Raw genomic sequence first — 22,184 nt, 5'->3', positions numbered from 1 at the left:
TGGTCATATCTGTTGTTGTATATGGTCGTATTTCGTGTTGTATATGGTCGTTATTTTTTTTTAACAAAGTCGTATATGGCATTGTGTATGGTCGTATATGTTGTTGAAAATGGCTATTTCTGATGGCGTACATGGTCGTTAATGGTGTTTTAAATGGTCGTACCTGATTGTGTATGGTCTTATACGGTGTTGATTATGGTCGTAAACGGTGTTGTTAATGGTCATTAATGGTTTCATATGGTCGTAACTGATTAGTATATGGTCGTATATGGCATTGTGTATGGTCGAATATGTTGTTGAAAATGGCTCTATTTGGTGCTGTATATGGTCGATATTGGTGTTTTAAATGGTCGTAACTGATTTGTGTATGGTCGTATATGGTGGTGTATATGGTCGTAAACGGTGTTGTATATGGTCAAAAACGGTGTTGTATATGGTCGTTAATGGTGTTTAAAATGGTCGTTACTGATTTGTATATGGTCATATATGGTGTTGTATATGGTCGTAAACGCTGTTGTATATGGTCGTTAATGGTGTTTTAAATGGTCGTACCTGATTTGTATATGGTCGTATATGGTGTTGTATATGGTCGTAAACGGTGTTTTATATGGTCGTTAATGGTGTTTAAAAAGGTCGTACCTGATTTGTATATGGTCGTATATGGTTGTATATATGGGCGTTAACGGTGTTGTATATGGTCGTATATGGTGGTGTATATGGGCGTTAACGGTGTTGTAAATGTAAATGGTCGTAAATGGTTTGTTTATGGTCGTATATGGTTTTGCATATGGTCGTAACCGGTGTTGTATATGGTCGTTAATTGTTTTATATGGTCGTACCTGATTTGTATATGGTCGTATATGGTGGAGTACATGGTTGTAAACAACAGGTATTTAACAACAAAACAAATAATAAGGATTGGAAAACAAGTTACTTAAAACTTATATAAATTCCGTTCCTAGTAGTACTCTAGTTGTGGGGTTGATATTGCTTTACACATTTACACTGCTTGCAATGTCATTGTATTTCATTGCATCAGCTTCTAAAAAGGTAAGTTATTAATAATAGAATGACAGCTACAAGGTCAATGCAATAAACAAAATTGCGGTGGGGATTAAGAAACGAAACATTGGATAGGAAACGTGTACTGTCAACTGATAACCATGAAGTTTTGAAAATAGAAATATATGCATGTAAGCACAGTCACAACATACACAGATATGCCCTATTTGCCGAGTAAACACGAACAATTGTGGATAAAATCAACACGATTATTTCAATTCATTGCCTCGTAAGCCACAAACTGTTCAAAAACATTTTTATCTCTAAAGTTATGATACCAAACTAAGATATCGATGGAAGTATATGTGTTTCGCCACATACTGGCGGTTGCGGCGGTGGCGGCGGCCATGTACCGTTTTCGTTTGTCCGGGGCATATCTCGTAAACTATTAGTGGCATCAACTTGAAATTTCATATGTAGATAGATCTCATTGAGGGCAAGTGCAGAGAACAAGAACTGTTACTCTTGCGTCCATATTTCGGAGTAATTGCCCTGCATGCTTAAAGTTTTGTCCGGGGCATATCTTGTAGAATATAAAGGTTATCAACTTGAAACTTCATATGTAGATAGATCTCATAAAGGGCAAGTGCAGTGCAAAATAACAGTAACTCTTGCTTTCTTAGTTTAAGAGTAATTGCACTTTGTTAATTTTCATGCTTAAATTTTTGTCCGGGGCATATCTTGAAGAATATAAGAGGTATCAACTTCATAGCTAGATAGATCTTATTTAGTGCACTAAAACCGTAACTCTTGCATCTATATGTTTAGGGTTATTGCCCTTTGTTAATGTTCAAGTTTAAATTTGTCAGGGGCATATATCGTAAACTGTAAGAGGTATCAACCTGAAACTTAATAAGTAGATAAATCTCATTAAGGGCAACTGCAGCGCATAAGAACTGTAACTCTTGCTTTCATATTTTTAGAGTTATTGCCCATTGTAAATTTTCGTTGTGAATTTTTGTCCGGCTTAACGCTGTTACCTTCAGTTTAAATGCCACCTACACTTGAAAGTAGAATGGCAACATCAATGTCTATAAATGTATAAAAATCTTACAGCAAAAATGTCGAAAGTAAATAATTCGTCAGGCGACACATCCGACTCGCGGAGTTCTATTATAAGAGTAAGTGTTACTTCCGTAACATTTTGTTCTAAGGATAACATTTTCAAACATGCACGAACTCCCGGATACTGCACTTCAACATGTAAAGGAAATTATATTGACTTCTGAAACTCGACACAAACGCTATTGAGAAAGATACAAATCTTAAAACACAGCTTCCCTTTACAAGAGATGGGAAATCGTTAAATAATTTCTAAAGCCGCGAAACAAAATGGGATAGTAGAGAATCAATTAAAAGTGAGTGTTGACAAATTACTTATACAGTTTTTTGTATATATAAACTAGCATGCGTCATAACGTTTTTAAAGAAAAAATGCAAAATGGATTTTAAAAATACTAGATACCTAACTATAAATTTATTATTCCAAAGTTGGTCAATAACTGAGTCCGCCCGGTTAGCTCAATCAGTAGAGCGTTGGACTGTGAATCGGACAACCCGGGTTCGATTCCCGGGCGGACCAGGTCACTTCTGTTGTAATTGGTTATGAAATCCTTTCTACGACCATTCGCACTGTACCACTGTCCCTGGCATGAATAAAAGTTGTCAGTTCTTGCAGAGGTAAAGGCACCTAGTACTGGTTAAACGCCTGATAGTCTGCCCAGGATATGTGTGCGGTGGATGAACTGTCACTCTGGGACCATTCAATGTGCTCACGCCGGGACCCGGAGTATAAACTACACACACCACCACTGGTCAATAACTGGTAGGAATTTTGCTTGTCAAGTTTATAATCACAAAATACACCAAGATAATTGTTGAAAAATGATGAAATCGACTTCAAACTTTCTAAAGGAAGTATAGCCTACTACTGGATATATCTGATAAGACCCTTGACCCAGTATCAAGGTTAAGCTTACATAAGCATGAAATTAATTCAAACACTGAGCATCCGTACGCCCATGCCATGGTTACATGGTTTCATTCTGTAATGCATCATTCAATTGTAACCACGCCCCCCAGGTCCGGGGAATTGCGGCGACTTTGACTTTCGGTCCAGCCAACCCCGGCTAAAATCCCCGCCCTGCGGAGACGAACGGATGGTTAAATCCCCGTCAAAGGCCCCCGCACCCAAGGGACCCTAGGTAATGCCCATTCCCAACTATATTTTAAGCGAAGCCAAAACCACCGCATTCACCAGGCACTGCGGGGCCACCTGAAAGGTAAAATCACGGCCCATTTCCCCGGCTATCCCCGGTATACCCCCGGACCTGGGGATGGGTGGGGGGTCATGGTTACAATTGACTGGTGCATAACCTTCAGTTTTAACAGAACGACGCACGACGTAAAAATCTGGAGCCGCCTATTCAATGACTTATGACGTACTCCATCAAAACTACAAGTGCTCTTTAATTAATTTATTTGCATTGTTAGTCCCTGCTCCAAGATATAAAAAAAATTGTTTTATTATATGCATACATTGATCATGAATAGCTTTCATAAGTGCGTTTTACGTCCTCAACTGTGTGTCATTTGTCGTTGTCCCTATTGAGGAAACAAAGTACCGTCGTCCATAGTGCGTGTGCCAAATCCCGTTGTTCTTATTAAGGGTATCAAATCTCGTTGTGCTTACTGAATGTACCATTTATCGTCGTCCTTAGCGCGTGCATTCTACCTCATTGCCCTGCCTATGTATTTCTTGTGTCGTTGTTTCTGTTCATCAGTAGACCCTTATTAACTGATATCTCCCAACGAAATGCCCAGTAAATCTTCCCTATTTCATAGGCTTTCTGCTTGCTATCAGGCCACCTATTTTGGTAATAAATATATCAAGGATTTGCAAACAACGTCCCCCTGTTGTTTTTCACTTATTTCATCTAGCGTAGAATTGGATGCTGGAATATTACTGATTATTTGCTGCACATAATTGTCTGTATCAATTTGAAGGTTTTGATCATTTTGATCATTGTGCAATTGATGTCTGCTCAAATAATCTGCTATAACCAATGATTTCCCCGGTACATGTGCAATTGTGAAAGAGAACTGCATTAACCTGAGCCTAAATCTCTGTACCCTAACAGGCAAGTCATTGAGATCCTTGGAACTAAACAATTAAATAAGTGGCCTGTGGTCTGTTTCTATGTAAAACGTTTTACCTATCAGAAAATCCCGATGTCTTTCACAGCCAAAGGTTATTCCCAATGCTTCTTTTTCGATTACAGAGTATCTTTCCTCTGTTTCTAAGAGTGACCTCGGGGCAAAACAAATTGGTTGCATATCCCCACTGTTCTGTTCTTGATATATCACTGCAGATTTACTATGGTCACTTGCACCAATTTGTAGAAGTGTGTATGTGCTTGGATCATACAATGCAAGCACCGGTGTGTCAGATATAACCCTTTGATTAAACTAGCTGATTTACCATGCCTAGAAAACTACGCAACCCATGTTAATCAGTTGGTGGTTTCATGTTTGTGATGGAATTGACCTTTTCAGGATCATCGTAAATTCCTTCCCCGCTTATGATATAACCAACAAATTTGATTGATGTCTTTTTGAGATCACATTTCTCTGGGTTAAATGTTACATTTTCAACCGCCTAAAATCATCATCTAGCCTAGCCTCATACTCTGTTTCTGAACACCCAAAGACTAAAACATCATCAGAGTGATGAATGTAGTCAGCATTTTGCTTTCTTCAGCAATTTTAACTTAGAAAAATCCTGAATTTACATCGAGCTTACTGAAATATTTCGCCCCGGTAAGACTTCCCAAACTTTAATCAAGATCTGTTAAAGGAAATTCTCTCTCCTAATGTTGTTATTTAGTTTTGAGAAATCTGCGCAAATCCTTATTTTGTCATAAGAGAAGTTACCACTTCTGACACCATGTTATATATTAGTTTGTGGATTCAATAAGCAGCCGATGTACATTTATGTACAGTTTATTTACATGTTATATAGTGAACTACAAGCTACATGAGAACCTAGACAAAAGACCCGCAGCATGCACAGGCAGTGTATGTATTCATAGCTTATCAAATGATATCAAGTTACAACGGCTATGTTTAAACAATGTAAACAATAAGCGCCACCACTACTTGATAACGCCATCACTAGAGCAACAGCACCACCACTTTTATAAATGTTTGCATATTTCCCTTTTAAGAAGTGCTTATTAGTTGTGTTGTGTTCCAGGTTAATAACTATGCATTGCATACTAGTTATAATTGTATGCGCCAGAATGTTATCACGATGCATGTAAGAAATGAAGTGTACTTGAAATACTAGCTGATCTCAAAAGTCCATTGCGAGATAAAAGTTCGTTACAACACAGTGTGCATTATACTGAAACGAAATTGCTGTAAAGGTGTTCTTACACGGTACCACATTCTCCAATTGTCGAATTATGTTCGTTTAATAAATCATCAGGTAAAAAAATCATTTGTGATCATTAGGGTTGTGAAAGGTCAAGTGGTAGAATAAATTAGATTCATACTTTGTATTGTTATTACACAGTACATATTTTAGTTTTTTGTTTTATCTTAAGTTATTTACCAGCCAATATGTGCCACTTTATTTCACGAAGACGGAGCATCTGTGACCGAGTGAATACTATTCAAGCAGAGAAAATAAATAATAAAGTTATGTCATTTATTCATTTAATCATAACTAATTCAATGAACATTATTTATAAAAACAACACAGTTTCAATGTACGAAATTTCCTTAAAATACATTTATGTTTGTGTCAGTTACATATGCCTTTTTGGAACCATGTCTCTGTTGACTTTTTACTTAAAAAAACTTGGTTTACTATTTGACTTTGATGTACTGCTTTCAAGTTCATCTTCAACTTCAACTATATTTAAATCCTGAAAACGATCACTTAAGTCCATGCATTGCAGTAAATTTTAATTAAAACAACCACTTAAGTGTTTCTTGGTGAGTGTTAATCAACAATGGCTCAGTCATCATCATTGGCAAAGTGGGTCTCCCCGCAAATCCAATCAAAAGAATAAAAATGATAAAAATAACATCAATGATCACACACATCCGTGTGTTTCACTCTAACCTTGAGACCTATATCATAGTGTGGCTACGTTGTTGTCGTAAAATGGTCGATGGTTATTCATGGGACAGATGTTGTAAACATCCTTATAGTGTGACAATAGAGGTGTGAACAAAAACAACAATCCGCCTTAACGGATTAATTTGGTTGCATTAACGGATTAATTCAATATACTGTTAGTTAAAGCAACTGGATTAAGTAATCGTATCAATAAGGTGTTTTTGAGGATGTAATGATCTCGACTGGGTTTTTAATTCATATTTTAATGTTGCTTGAAGTAAAAAGTTTAAGTGAATAACATGAATGGTTATGCAAAGTTTGACAGACAGGCGGTGTTTCTGATGCAGTTGTACCATTGGTTATGTTATTTTTATATGGTATTAAATAAAAATTGGATTATGATGACTTGACAGAATTGTTTGGACCTTATTATCAAACGCTGTCAATCCCCGGGTGTACTGTACCAATTAACTGTATACTTATCTTCGATGACCATAAGCAATAATTTTTAAAAAGTAACATGATTGTAACTTTGCACACATTCAGAAGCGGTCCGGGACATCTGCCGTTGCTGCTGGGGTGTCAGTTTGTGTATTTGAAAAAAATATATATACACCAAGTGTCCAAAGAGTAAGAGCTGAAAAGAAGAGAAGCGGAGAAAGGCATGTTATAGAACATTACAATGTTTAAGTACTATCATAATTAAAAATATTGATCTTAGTCTTGTTAGCTTTGTATTGCACATTTAAGTTCACCCCGTTACACAACGCTTCAGGGGTAAATTGGATTATTATACGTTTATACCTGAAATACTTCAAAAGCCACAAGCCTCAGATAAAATATGATTTCATATCTACGTGTTATTTGTGATCTACGATGCACCGATATAATTTATTCTATTGAAGGGAGGAAAACATATATTTTAAATCAATTCAAGTCTTTTAAAATGACTTGTCAGGTAGCCAATACCGAATCGTTTCTATTGTATTCGTCCGCCGATGGATAGGTTTTGGGCTCCCCGATCTAAAAAGCAACATATTTTATATGGTCAACAATCATGATGAATATATTTAATTTCCATTGTTGTTTTATTTCCAACTAAAGAACTCAAGTGTTACCAAAATGCTTTACCCCTTGTACTAGTATTATTGACATTTGATATCAGAAAATGATGCATTCTGTGTGATTCCCATAATCAACACATTAAATACAGTTTCATTTGAACTCTTTTTGCAGTGGAGTTCTATCTAACAATTGAGAATGGTCTAGAATGGACTAATGAGAATCTGGTGTCTATATCCTATTAAGAATGTAACTGACTTTATATTCTTTTATTTCCGATTCTTTACAAGATATCTTGATTGGTTTTCGTCGTAAGTTTGGGGCTTAGCGTAAAATCTAGAAATATTTTGCAGGGCTACAGGATGTGTTCATTCTATAAGATGAAACAGTGGGCTTAGGTACATTCTAGACATATATTCAAATTACACCCACATCTGTTAGACATTAGATCTTGGGTGTAAATCATGTGTAGCTTTATATGAGCAAATGAGAAGGTAATCGTGTGGAATAATCATTTGCAACGTTATATACGGCAAGTTAGAGAGTTATCATTAAGTGATTATCATTCGTAACGATACAATTGACACATTGAAGAGTTTTCATTGGGTAATTATTGTTTGTAGCGTTATAACCGACACATGAGAGAATTTTTCATTGGTAGTGTTATATACGCAAATGAGAAAGTTGTCATTCGGTGGTTATCATTGGGAGCGTTATAATCGACACATGAGAGAGTTAACATTGGATAGTTATCATTGGTAGTATCATATACGACACATAAGTTTCCATTGGGTAATGATCATTATGAGCGTAATAATCGACACATGAGAGTGTTATCATTGGGTGGTTATCATTTGTAGCGTTATATAGGACACTGTCTAGAGATAATTACCATTGGGTGATTGCCATTGGGAGTGTTATATACGACACATGAGAGAGTTATCATTTGGTGATTAGCATTGGTAGCGTGATAATCGACACATTAGTGTTATTACTGGGTGATTATCATTGGGAGTGTTATATACAACACATGAGAGAGTTATCATTGGGTGATCATCTTTCATTACATTATATACGACTCGTGAGAGAGTAATCATTTGGTGGTTATCGTTGGGAGCGTTATATAGAACACATGAGATAATTAACATTGGGGGATTATCGTTGGAAGCGTTTTATACGCCGCATGAGAGAGTTATTATTGGGTGGTTATCATTGGTAGCGTTATAAACGACTCTTAAGAGAGTTATTATTGGGTGATTATCATTAGGAGCGTAATATACGTCTCATGAGAGAGTTATCATTCGGCAATTATCATTGGTCACGTTCTATACGACATCAGAGAGACTTGTCGGCAGTGATTAACATTCGTAAGGTTCTATACGACAAAAAAGAGAGTTATCATGGGATGATTATCACTGGGAGCGTTATATACGACACCAGAGAGAGTTATCATTGGGTGATATTCATTAACAGCATAACACACGCCACCTGCTAGAGTTATAATTGGGTGATTATCATAGTTTGCGTTGTATGCGAAACATGAGAGGGTTATCGTTGGTTGATTATCATTGATAGCGTTTTATACGTCACATGAGAGAGTTATCATTCGGTGATTTTCATTCGTAAGGTTATTTACGACACATTAAAGAGTCATCATTGGGGAATGATCTATGTCTAATCTATATTTATCTCTGTTTAATATCGTAAGTATCAAATGATAATAATAAAATAATAATAATAATAATAATAATAATAATAATAATAATAATAATAATAATAATAATAATAATAATATGTTTTATATCTTATGTCATAGCTAATGTTTCAAATATTATGTATGGAATCCGACAATAAACCAATATTGACTTGATTTTACTTGACTTGAGGACACGTTCGGATTTATGTCAGTTTGAGGAATAACATTGTTTCCTATTAGAAAATAATAGAACGTATTTTGATTGCAAAAAAAGGTGGTTTTGTGCTTTTGACATAAAATTTGCCTATTATTGTCTTCAGTCAAGTTAGAAATGGATAATACCAGGTTAATGACATTATACTTAGCTGAAAAGAAGAAGTTGTTCTGTATGTTTTGGTTTTGTCAAGTTCTACGAGATTTTAAATTTACAAAGTTATTATTTCAAACTGTCACCTATTTGTAACTGCATATTGCACTAGGATTCAAAATAACGATCAATTTGATTCATTGAATAAAAGACACCCTGAGCAAAGTTTTAAATTAAGCAGAATATTAGTAAAATTGATCACTTCCTAGAATTTGATTCCGCAAATACCATGGCCAGAGGCTGAGATATTGGTTGAGTGGCCTACTGGCTATGGATGATTTGTGCCAAATTGGTACACTTATCTGTGTGTCCAGATCATATTGATATTTTATTGTAATTTCTGTCTTTAAGATCAGATGTTACCCAGATGGGAACATTATGTCAAAACTCATCGACACCAACAAGCCGGAATCGCGAAACTGGCTTAAAGAGTGGCGAGCTGTGTGCATCACAAGACAAGCCCTTCTGCCACCTGTCAGTGCAGAGGCCGCCCAGTTGCATGGGGACATTTTGAACAAAACAAAGGTTCCAGCATGCACCACATGCTCTTTCAGAGATGTACAAAACAGAAATGCGAGTTGCCAATATCATGTCGTTTTAAGAAATGAATTAGTCAACGAGCACGCGTATGGACAGAAAAATGGCATAGGTGCACTAACCAAAGCAGAAAACTGGGCTCACTCACCATGGGAGATCGCCAAGGTGTTCATGCCACCAGCTGGGTACGAGAACAAAACCACAATTGAAGAAACGGATTTCAATGGCATTGCTGCCTTCATCATTAACTGCACGCGTTTCCAAGGGAAAATCACAGACGCTGTCTGTAAAAAGGTAATATGTTTGTGCAGTAGTCTTTTAGTTATCGTCGTTAACAGAGTTATCGTCATGTTGCAAAAAGCGTTAACGTTGCCCATTAAAACTCCAAGATATAAACATTGCATTTTATAAATATGTTCACATGTAGCTATAATAATAATAATAATAATAATAATAATGATAATAATAATAATAATAATAATAATAATAATAATAATAATGATAATATTATGAAATAATAATATAATTAGAAATAATAATAATAATAATAATAATAATAATAATAATAGTAATAATAATAATAATAATTATTATTATTATTATTATTATTATTATTATTATTATTATTATTATTATTATTATTATTATAATGGTAATAGTAATAATAATGATGAAAATGATGATGATGAAGCTTAAAACTGTTCAAAAGTTACATGAAACTTTGTTCACATATTACATGTAACAATTTGCATTGTAGAACTGCCCATACTTCTGTATTTAATAATTGTATAGTTATGTCTCTTAATTCATTAAAGCTAGGACTTACCATTGATGGCGCGCAGGCAGCGGCAGTCTTGTAATTGTTTGACATATAATAATAATAATAATAATAATAATAATAATAATATAATAATAATAACACTTTTTGACATATATCATGACATAATTAAGAAGTTGTCATTCATGTTCGGCAAGATGCTGGACGTTTGTTCCAGCGTCCTTATTAACCAGACCAACAATAATATGATACATCGTAAAAGCTTTAAAAAGAGGTCAACCACATAAGGCACATATAAGAGAGTTGTTTCAGCGCCCTAATTAACTAGACAGAAGCATAAATATATAATATCATGACAAACTCGACCCCACTCGACACATGGCAGACATGTGTTTCAATTTTTGTAAACACTTGGTTTATTGCGCTCAATAAAAACTTGGTATACGTCCTGATTACAGGCTCGAGAAGTGGTCAACCGCATTAGGCACATGCCGGACATTTCTTCGACCGCCTTGACTGACCAGGCCACAACCGAATGTATAGATAACCTGTACGCTCTACTGAATGAGCCAGGGCTGAACACTCTGCCAGAGGCGATACAGGCACAGGCAGAATTGGACGTGGTAATCTTTAATACAGTATCACTTCATTTTTAATAAATTTAGTGTTATAAATTATTTAGGGCGTCGCAACGTTCCAACGGTTTTCACTGTCTTATAAAATAGAAATGTATGTAGTCTTTAGCTGAAATACCAATATATCAAGCATACAATGTACGGGTACGTACATATGCCATTAACATTTGATATGTGTAAATGTACAAACAGAAAACCTATATTCTGTCATGAACATTAATATTCTTTACGTATGCATGCATTCATCACTGTGCATTATTCTTTGATAAAATAGCGAGCATTTACAAACACAAGGTATAAATCAATATTTGACAATGTAGAGACTGGACCCGAAATGTAAGGTGAAATATTTTGTTTTAGTTGAAGACATTCAAAGATGAGAATGTATACTATAGTATTTGCCAGAAGTTACATGATGAATTCGAACAGAAACTTACCGACATTGAACGAAAATTATATGCAAATGAAATTAATATAGAGAGCGCTAAAGAAAGTATACACTCCGAAAGCCAACAATTCCAGAAGGATCGGGAAGAAGTGTTGCGATCACTTGAGAAAATTTCTGACGATGCAAAGCAAGATTTAACAAGGACTAAAGACGGCATTCTTTTGTCCATTGAAGAACAAAAAAAAAGGATCAAAGACGATATAACGTCTTTGGAAAGAACGACCATAGGAAAAATAGAACAATCTGTATTAGATGGTAAAAGAGAGCTTGAGGTACATGTTATAGAAGAGAAAAGACAAGCCAAAGAAGACATTAAACAATATTTCACAGAAAATAAAAGAAAGCTGGAAGATCAGACAGATATAGATGCTAAGCGGTTGCGTATAGGAATGCTACAAGAAACAAAACTTAGTTAGTATTTATATTTTACAATATGTTTTAAGTGTCTTTTAATGCTTACATTAGGATTATTATCAATTATCTTTTTCCTTATTGTTTCTAACAGACGATACTAGTTATAACTATTTAAATAGTAAATATATAGTTCAGATATATACTTCACAAAACACGTTGTTGAATTGATACAAAAATGAATTAAATACATATATAATTATTTATAAAACTTCTGGACATTTATTTTGCAACGTATATTTAAATTTCCTTGTTTTATATTTGTATTATTCTTAGATGAGTGTAGCGATTATCATAGGTTGAACAACTTGACGAGAGTATAAGTATCTATCATGTGTTTAAGGTACGGATAGAAAAATCCGACCCCGAGGGCAAGCGCGTAAGCCGGTAACGAGGCTTTTAACAACATATAAAACATCATACTTAATATGCATGTATTTCATTCGCAGAATGTATATATCAATAATTTTCCTTGGTTTGGTAAAATAAGCTATTTTGAATTTCCAGAGTTCAAGGCACAGTTAGTCGAGTACTATAACAAATGTGCCAGCAAGATGACCTGTCTGCTCGACATTGACGAAACCATTGATGATATATACGAAAAACCAAAACTTACCTTAAAGAAAACCGAAAAAGGCACGACAACAGAGACAAATATTCCTGAAGTAAGCCAATTGTTTTCGACAAGTGATGGCCCTATGGCCGAAAAGATCATCGTCGAGGGTGAGCCTGGAACAGGCAAGACCTCTTTGTGTAAAAAGATCGTGGACGACTGGCGTAAAGTAAATGAGAAAGGTGAGCAGGAGCCGATCAAGTCAAATTTAAGTAAGTTTGAATTCGTATTCTACATCATACTTTGCCACGTTAACACTGAGAGTGAAATTAAAGCAATGATAGTCAAACATATTCTAAAGAAAATTGATTCAGACTATGAAAACGAGCACTCACTGCTGGGAGAAATTTTAAAATCAGAGCACTGTCTTCTCCTGCTTGACGGTTTGGACGAATGGCGTGGAAAAATGCCTCATGTTGAAACAAGTTGGAGAAAATGTACACTATTAATCACAACACGACCTTACAAATTGGCTGAACTAAAGGTAATTCCAATGCAGGTCGGAAAACATGTAAAATTGAAAGGAGTTCAAAATCCGGAAAAACTTGTTTTGAAAGTAATTCGGAAGTTAGAGGAGTTCCACAAAACAAACAAGGACCCAGAGTCCTGCATTAAGGACTTACAAGACAAACAGCTGTGGCACTTCAGTAAAAAAATTCCCGTCGTTCTCGTTCATAGTGTGTGGCTCTGGCAAAAGAGTAAGTTAAGAGAAAACATGTCTCTTTCTACTATTTACCGGGAAATTATTGATGAAAGATGGAACGAAATGTGTGACAAAGAAAATCATTATACAGATCCACAAGCGTTATATGAGGTACTAAGCGCCATAGCATTAAATAAACTACTAACTAAACATGAGGACGAATCACTCGTGTTTAACATTGATGGGATACAGCTAGAGAAATTTACTCAATACAAGGATGCATCGCTTAAGTCCGGTATACTGTCTGCAATCAATGTGCCTGGAGAACGCGTTCCTAAGTACCAATTTATTCACAAAACATTCCAAGAATACCTTGCAGCAGTGTTTTTGTCAAGCCGCGGTTCGGCATTGTCCGCATCCTGCGAGCATGTGAAAAGAATATACTTGGATCATAGGAACGAAAGTGTTTTTGCCTTGTCACAGTTATTTCTTTTTCTGTGCAGTTTAAATCCAGATGCAGCCACGGAATTTTCGAAGGTACTTAATGAGCTGTTTACTGAGAATTGTGAAAAAGAGGGATCAGCTGAGGAAGCCAGGACATTCCAGCAAATGATACTGCGAGGCTACGAGGAGGCAGAGAGAAACGGACACATCGGGGCAGAGTTCTGCTTGCAGCATATCGTGCTTGAAAAAGGTCTTACAGAGAATCATATGTCAAAGTTGAAACTGTGCTTGGAGGATAAAAGAAAATCCAATCTCGTATCATTACGTATTACCGAAGAAAGCGACCTAACTTCTGCACTGCAGTACTGTGGCGATCCAACTGTTTTAGATTTAGAGATTTGCAAGAATCTAAAATTTGTTGCTTTAGTTGAGGTATCATATGAAGATATCAACCAATTGAATTTGAATGGATTGTTAGAATGCATAATACAATTCAGTAACTACAAAGCTGCAAGTAAAGTGATGACTTCATTGCAGTCTTCTGATTTACGACGTTTAAAATCACTTGTACTGAAAAATGTTTGCTTTGACTGTAAAGCCATGGACATATTTTCAAAACTTGAATGTGTCAAAAATATATCCCTCGCATGGTGCAAGGCGAGTCAACCAAAAGATTCACATCTTGACCTATATCATCTTAGGCATCTCAAACAACTCACATTACTTGAACTGGATGTCACTGACGTTGTTAATCTACAAATGCTCAATCTGCACACATTAGAGATCGATTTCAGAACACAACAACGAGCACAAAAGTCGATTGCAACGTTAATACCAAAAGGTGACGGTTCGCTTACAACAGTTCGGGTAAGTGAAATTTTGAAAAAAATTATAAAAGCTACCAGTCGAAATTCATTACAAATTATTTGATTCCGTTATTTATTGCTAGAACGTAATACGTTCAAACAACAATTTCAAAATGTATAGCAGACCTGAGAAATTGTGCAAATGTAACTAAATCTGTTTTCACCGTTATATACATTTGCGCTTGTTTCAATGTAAACGTAACGCACATAGTGCTTGTAAGACAATTTCCATTTTCCCGAAACTAGTGATATTCTGACTAAGTTATTATCTGATGACCATTTCATAAACCTTTCAAAATATAGAAATATTGCAGATAAAATGAAATGCAAACTCAACAAGAAAGACCATTTTTCTTTTCATATTTTGATTATAGAGAGTTCATTTTCATATTTATCGAAAATGAATTTTAGCATGATGTATGCTATTTTGCTTATGCTAATGATATAAAAAATACTACAACCATATAACTGTTGCTTAACATGAATAAACGAATAAAACCATCTCAGAAATGTAATTACTTTACTTGTATAGATTATTTAGTAGAATTGCTGAATAAAAGCAGGTGCGTAATTGCCTATAGGTCGTGTAAACGGCTGCTACATTATTTTCCGAAATATCGAAAAGAAATGCCAAAATTAATCATAACGTAAAATTGTTTTCTACTGTTTAGTTATAAGACGTATAAACATCTCCATTTAAATTAAAGGATATTGAATGTGCACTTTGAAATGTTAACTATAAGCGTTTTGAAATCGTTGGGCGAATGACGATTCTAATTGTCTGACACTAAATAAACAAGCAGATGTAACCATATTTTTTTCACATGTAGTATGTTTTACAATATGTGAAATACATGTAGTATTTATATCAGATTTGAGATTTTCCTGTTTGTTTGTTCTATAAGCTTTGATGAACATGACATTGCAGGTTGGGACACACGCTACCCTGAGTTACCTCAAACTGAAGAACGTGCATATGCCATCAGAAGTGTTCATGCGTCTTGTTAGTATGGTGATACAGCTGGGACATAAAGCGAACTGTACGTTAAGTAATTGTACAGTAGATGAGGATATAATACAGCTGCAGGAGGAGGTGGGGAACCAGCCCGCCCTCCAGGTGGTAGCTCCACAGCCAACTGCCTATGAAAAATGCATATTGTTTTCGAGCGTGACCATGTCAGCAGGGATGTTCAGGCGTCTCGTAAGTGTGGTGACGCAGTCAGGGCATCCTGTACAATTTGAGGTAAAAGAGTGTACAATAGAAGAGGACATAAAACAGCTGCAGAAGGAGATAGGAAGCCTTACCGCCCTCCAGGTAGTAGCTCCACAGCCCGCCTCACCTGACTATCAAACACACATATGGTTATCGAACGTGACCATATCAGCAGGGATGTTCTGGCGTCTCGTCAGTGTGGTGATACAGCCGGGACATTCTGTGTACTTTACGTTAGATAGGTGTACAATTGCCGAGGACATAGAACAGCTAGAGGAGGAGTTTGGGAACCAGCTTCTCCACAAAATGGTAGCTACACAGCCCGCCTCAACTGACTATAAAACATGCATACGGTTATTCGGTATAGCCATGTCAGCAGGGATGTTTAGGCGTCTCGTTAGTGTGGTGATACAGTCGGAACATTCCGTGGAATGTTTGGTTTCTGAGTGTACATTAGACGAGGACATAAAACAGCTGCATGAGGAGGTGGGGAACAAGTCCGCCCTCCAGGTAGTAACTCAACAGCCCGCCTCACCTGACTATAAAATAAACATATTTTTAATGAACATGACCATGTCAGCACGGATGTACATGCGTCTCGTTAGTGCTGTGAAGCTGTCGGGACATTCTGTTGACTTTGAGGTAAATGAGTGTACAATACATGATGACATAAAACAGCTGCAGGAGGAGTTGGAGAATCCGACAGCCCTCCAGGTAGTAGCTTCACAGCCCCCCTCAACTGACTATAAAAAAGACATTAAATTAAAGAGCGTTGTTTTGCCAGCAGGAGTATTGGGGCGTCTCGTGAGTGTGGTGACAAACTCTGGAAGGCTTGTTGACTGTGAGATAGAGTACTGTACAATAGACCCTGTCGAGGAGGTGAAGAAGTTGCAGCTGGAGATGGAGGAACAGCCCGCCGTTCATGTGAATGGGTTCAGCAGGTGCGAACGAGGCTGGTGCATTACGTACAAAAGCAACGTTTAAAGGTATATTGAAACGTTAGATTCATTTACCTACATATGTTATTATTGAAATATAACGTAACATGATCTTACATAATAAATGTCACATAATTTTACATAATAAATATTTCATTTTTTGCATATACGATGACATAATTTTACATGATAAAATATCATTGTTTGAGTATAATGTAACATGATTTTACATACATGTATTATATGTACATCATTATTTTTGTTTAAAAGTTTGAGATTTTTACTCTTATGTTTTAATGTATTCAAAATTTAATATTTTCTTCTTAAAACATAGATTTACAATGTTTTGATTACAACAACTAGTTAATTATAATTATTACTTTCATTGCATTTAAATAATAAAATGTGACTTTTGTCTATTTAAGGTAATCAGTCTGCGCCGAGAATTTGCGTTGTGATACGAATATTCATCCGATAGGGACTTTCGAACAATGTTCAACTGTTTACTGGCATCAGCGAAACATAGTTTTATGTTAGTGGTGTAAAAACTATAATGCTTGAGTTCCTACTAAAGTTGAGTTCGAAAAATCGCACTTTCATAAGACTTTGTAAAGAGTTATTTTTCTGCATGATTTATTAGAAAGATTTAGTGTTACCATCGTTATTTAAGGTTAACCATTTTAAATAATCATACCTACATAATGCAAATGAAACCTATCAATATCAGACAACAAATAAATTCACTTGCTATTCTATAAACAATTAAACACAAATCCCAATGCATAATTTCTTTTTTTCTTTCATAAGTTTTGGTCAGAATATTCGAAATCAAGCTATAGTTCTGCTTAAAACAAACTATCAATAGTAGTAAACAGCTATAATTTTAGTTGATGCTATCTAGCTATACATCCTATTGAAAAAAACGTTATTGTCAAGAGGAAAAATCCGGCTATAATGCGTCGGTCCGCATTGCCACTTGTTATACTTTGTATGTACATATATGTCATTATGATTATTTATCTGAACGTTAATTTTTTGAAATGCAAATGATGAATTAATTTAGAAAAAATCCAATCCACAGTAAATTAGCTATTTGTTCGTACATTTTCCATACTTTTTAGTTGTTTGAAGGTTTCGATGACACAGTTCTGTATGTGTCGCATATTTATGGTGTATTTTATCATTAACGAATATCTAACGAACATTTTAAATAGCTCTGTTTTTAAAACAAAATATGGTTACTGTTGGGCAAAATGATTAATAAAAATGTTATAAATATTGTGACCGATGCGACAGTTGGTATTATCGTGGATTATTTTGGAAAGTTCGGATTTAAATAATATTTGAATGACGTGCATGATGTTATTTGACATGGTGTTGAATTATCGTGGATGTTACGAAGTTTATCTATTTTGTGGATTATGCACATGGTGTAATTTTGGCATGATCGTGCATTACCGTTAATTTTAAGATGTTTATCTTAACTTTGAATGACGCAATTGTTGTTATTTCGGCATGGTCGCGGATTAACGTGGATGTAACGAAGTGTACGTTTTTGTCAATGATGTGCATGTTTATTTTCGTGAATGTAACGAAGTGAATCTATTTTGTGACGGACGCACGTGTTGTATTCTCGCCTTGTTCGTGGATTATCGTGGATGTTACGATAAATAACGTGCAAGTCGAGAATATCTTTTAGTATTTGGATGTTGCTTTATTTATCTATGTTGAAAATGGTGCTGATGTCGATAAAAAGGTTAATCAAAATTGAACTGATAATTGATAATAACAGGTAGTCTATTTCATTAAAATATAAGTAAATTCATATATTCAGTTTGTCGTCTGCATGTTAATCCTGTATTATTGAAAAGGCATGATCGCTCGTTATCTTTTTTTTTTAAAGCATATCGTCAATTTTGCAAAGTTTATCTCATTCGGTGCCCCTCGGCCTTTTTTATCGAAAACAGCCTCGGATGTATTTGGACGGTTTACAAACTCAAAAAGTGGTACGTTTAAGTCCGCTGCAAGTAGATCGCGTAGTAATTTTATTTAATAGTTAAACTTGATGACTTAACCTTTGGGAATCTTAATTATATTTGCATTAATACACTTCACTGGTAATTTATTTAAACTTAGATAAATTAATACAATACTAAAACACTACATTTAATTTATGAAATAGTTCAAGAACTTACGAACAACTTCAACTGATGTACAGGCATGCATCCGAGGTTGTTTTCGATAAAAAATGGCCGAGGAGTTCCGAATGAGTTTATCTATGTTGTGATTTACGCGAAGGAAGAGTGAATAGATATTTTTCAGTATGAAGTAATCGGTAAAAAGATCAGAATACTTTCTGAAAGCTATATATAGTTTACTCAAATACGTACATGTACACGTTTGTTTTGAGTCCAAAAGTTGTGATGTAAGAATGCGTTCATGATTATTTTTAGTATTGTGTCTTATGTAACAGTATTATGCATTGTATACACTATATGTGTATATGTAGAAAACATGTTTTCTATTAGCATACGATTGTTATCAATTTGGTTGTTTTAAGTTTTTTTTATAATGTTTCTTGTTTAAAATACATGTATTTGATCATTTATTTGGCTGACTGATCATGTATATACCTTGATAATGCTTGTATGTACCTTGATAATGCATGCATTTAATTTGATAATGTATGTATTTTGATATTAATGAGAAATGTCTTGGTGTTTGTGTAATTTGTGTTTTACTTTTAAATGGTGATAATGAAGCCGGTTGCTGCGAAAAGGGTCTAATATATATATATTATATTCAAGCGAAAGAAATGTTGATGAAATGTCCTAGTTAAATTTGAGAATTTTAGAAGTTGATGCTGTTAGCAATATGACAGGTTTAGATGTTCTAAAATTAATTATTACTTTTAGGCCTTCGGGTTTTTCTGTAAGTAAGTTTTCACACTTATAATGAATATTTGCTACATTACATTGAATTGGATAAGGCACTGCATCCATTTAAAGCTAGCTGTGTTTGTGACCCATTAGTTTATTAGCTATGAGTTTAAACCCCATGTGCAATTGGTTCCGCTTAAATTGGTTTTTCGTGTTGATTTAAGAAATACGAAGGAATTAACCAAGAAAAAGTGTTAATATAAACAATGTTATATAATGATGATCATCATGTCATGTCAATATTACTCACTAAGTGTGCGATTTCAAATGATGCCAGTTTTACACAGTGACAAGGCTGCCTTATGATGGATGAAACATCTTATCCGATGTACAAATAAGCTTGCTATTCGTTGTACGGTCCCATGGGTGATGATGTAAAATATTTATGCCAGGTGACCCCATATACATGTTGTACAGTGTGTGTATACCACTTGATAAATTGCGTCATAAATGCTACGTCTGAAGGCAATATTTTGCTTAAAACAAAGATAACTTCACTATTTCTTCACAATTTTGAATAAAGCATAGCGCAGTCTACGCCGCTTACGGAGCGCCGCCTTCGATCTTTTACAAGATTTTGATCGAGAGTTTAGTTTCTTAAAACACTTCGGCATACCTTTTCTCCCACCTCAGATAAGTAGTTCCAATAATTTAACCATGCTTGAAATTCTTATCTTGCCCACGGGCGAAGATAAAATGCCCGTATGGAACTAATTATTAATGGTCACCACATTGGAAATACCTCCCTTGTTGAAGACTGTCGTCTGTAACATCATGGAAACCTTCTCTTATGGCAATATTTAGAACGCTTATTAATTATTTCTCGCTTAAAATGTCATCATTATTCAGTTTTCACGCAACCTTCAAGAAATAATGCTTCACTCGACTTAGAACTACGTAAAGACCGATTTGACTATTAACATAATCTTAATCACTGCGCGCGAATCCGCGACAACTACGAATTATCGCATACTCCATACGCAATTATTTTCACTAAGCATGAAAGAGTTTCAGCAAAAAATACAATTTTACTTAATTTTGTTTAACTGAGGTGGGAGAAAAAGCATCTACTATAGCCACTCGTGTAAGATAGGTTCATCCCGACCCTACGCTCGGGTCGAAATGAACCTATCTTACACTCTCGGCCATGGAAGATACTTATATTCACGATACGGCCGTCTGACGGAGCACTGTCAAAATATTTTAGAAACAGGTTTTTCGAAGTGTTTGATTAAACTAATCACCATATCAAACTTCGGAAATAAAGCGAATGCGGGGTACTTTAAGCGGCATAGACTGCTCTTTGTTTTATTTAAAATGTTAAAGAAAAGCTATCCTTGATTTAAATGTTGCATTTTTACGAAACATATATGACGTAATTTATGACGTGGTATAACCACACTGTTGTATCATTTGAAGAAGTGGCCATTGCTGACTACATAATGAGATATGGATGACTGATAAGAAAGAATGCAGTTTGTATTAGTGTTCTTTTTATTTCAGCAGAATTTGGCATAAATTAACCTATTTTTTATTCTTTCGAGGCAGAAAATGCTTGTTTTTAATAATGTTTAGTGTATGTTTAACATATCATTACTCTACTCATAATACCATTTAAATGATATACAAATAGTATGTGATCACCATTCTTCCATAATTCTACTGAGGATACCTTAAGTACAGTTATTGTTATAAGTTAAAGGTTGTCTGTATTTTGTTTGTTAAGTACAGACAATGATAATTTTGTTGGTAATGCACTGTACTTAATATTGCAACTTTAACTACTGTGATATAGTACATTTATTCGTTTTAGGGGGATTTTATGTGAGTGATGTATTTTGAAATGGAAATTAATATTATACTTGAATTAAATAATAAACGAGAATATCATTGTAAGTAATTAAGTAAAAAAACTGGAGGTACTTTTTCAAAGGTTGCAAAATATACATAATAATAGTTTATGCTCTATATTGTGTGATCTACTTTTTTATTAGAATTACTGTCAATGAGAGCATGCAAGTAGATATTGAATGATAATAAACTCTAATTTCGGATGTATTATGTATGAAATAAAGGTATAATTGATAGTTTGCTTTATATATTTGGTAATTATCTATTTATATTTCCTCCTGGATCATTGAACATGACTTTTTGAAATTGAATACTGCTTTAAACCGTTGCTGGGGGCGTTGCAAGTGTTGCATGTTTCATTGCTGTCAATGAGCAAGTCAAACCTTGTAGTTTTAAACTTGAAGTGTTTGCTTCCGGTATGCATTAATGAATACTGCAGGGACTGAATGATACGAAAATAACAGAATGATACGAAAATAACAGAATGATACGAAAGTAAACGGTTCCGAAAAAAAATGTATTTAAGAATAATTTTTATAATATAGTAATAAGT

The 22,184-nt window shown here is 34.9% G+C and overlaps 2 protein-coding genes across 4 annotated transcripts; both read left to right on the top strand.

The window, feature by feature from the left end:
* The first annotated feature begins 9,693 nt into the window (after positions 1 to 9,693).
* LOC128226590 (uncharacterized protein CXorf38 homolog) lies at positions 9,694 to 11,286 on the top strand. Its single transcript, XM_052936547.1, has 2 exons — positions 9,694 to 10,146; positions 11,089 to 11,286. Exons 1-2 carry the CDS (start codon positions 9,694 to 9,696, stop codon positions 11,284 to 11,286), a joined length of 651 nt encoding a protein of 216 aa, XP_052792507.1.
* Positions 11,287 to 11,615: 329 nt separating this feature from the next.
* Positions 11,616 to 21,860, top strand: LOC128229761 (uncharacterized). Of its 3 annotated transcripts, none has more exons than XM_052941589.1 (4): positions 11,616 to 12,124; positions 12,632 to 14,691; positions 15,619 to 16,889; positions 17,267 to 21,860. In XM_052941589.1, exons 1-3 carry the CDS (start codon positions 12,103 to 12,105, stop codon positions 16,885 to 16,887), a joined length of 3,351 nt encoding a protein of 1,116 aa, XP_052797549.1. In that variant the 5' UTR covers positions 11,616 to 12,102; the 3' UTR covers positions 16,888 to 16,889; positions 17,267 to 21,860. The 3 variants fall into 3 exon arrangements, with proteins under 3 accessions (XP_052797549.1, XP_052797556.1, XP_052797542.1); XM_052941596.1 differs by lacking the exon at positions 11,616 to 12,124 and adding an exon at positions 12,478 to 12,511; XM_052941582.1 differs by lacking the exon at positions 11,616 to 12,124 and having other exon boundaries at positions 12,522 to 14,691.
* Positions 21,861 to 22,184: the final 324 nt, after the last annotated feature.

This window comes from Mya arenaria, chromosome 1 (assembly GCF_026914265.1).
Source record: "Mya arenaria isolate MELC-2E11 chromosome 1, ASM2691426v1".
NCBI lineage: Eukaryota > Metazoa > Mollusca > Bivalvia > Myida > Myidae > Mya > Mya arenaria.
Note: the sequence above shows the minus strand (reverse complement) of the source record. Positions and strands in the feature narration are given on the sequence as shown.

Excerpts from the sequence above, each read along its gene's own strand:
- LOC128229761 (XM_052941582.1), top strand. The coding sequence starts at position 12,553 with ATGCATGTATTTCATTCGCAGAATGTATATATCAATAATTTTCCTTGG. Across the intron at positions 14,692-15,618 it reads GTTCGCTTACAACAGTTCGG|GTTGGGACACACGCTACCCT; the intron begins GTAAGTGAAATT and ends ATGACATTGCAG.
- LOC128226590 (XM_052936547.1), top strand. The coding sequence starts at position 9,694 with ATGTCAAAACTCATCGACACCAACAAGCCGGAATCGCGAAACTGGCTT. Across the intron at positions 10,147-11,088 it reads CAGACGCTGTCTGTAAAAAG|GCTCGAGAAGTGGTCAACCG; the intron begins GTAATATGTTTG and ends TCCTGATTACAG.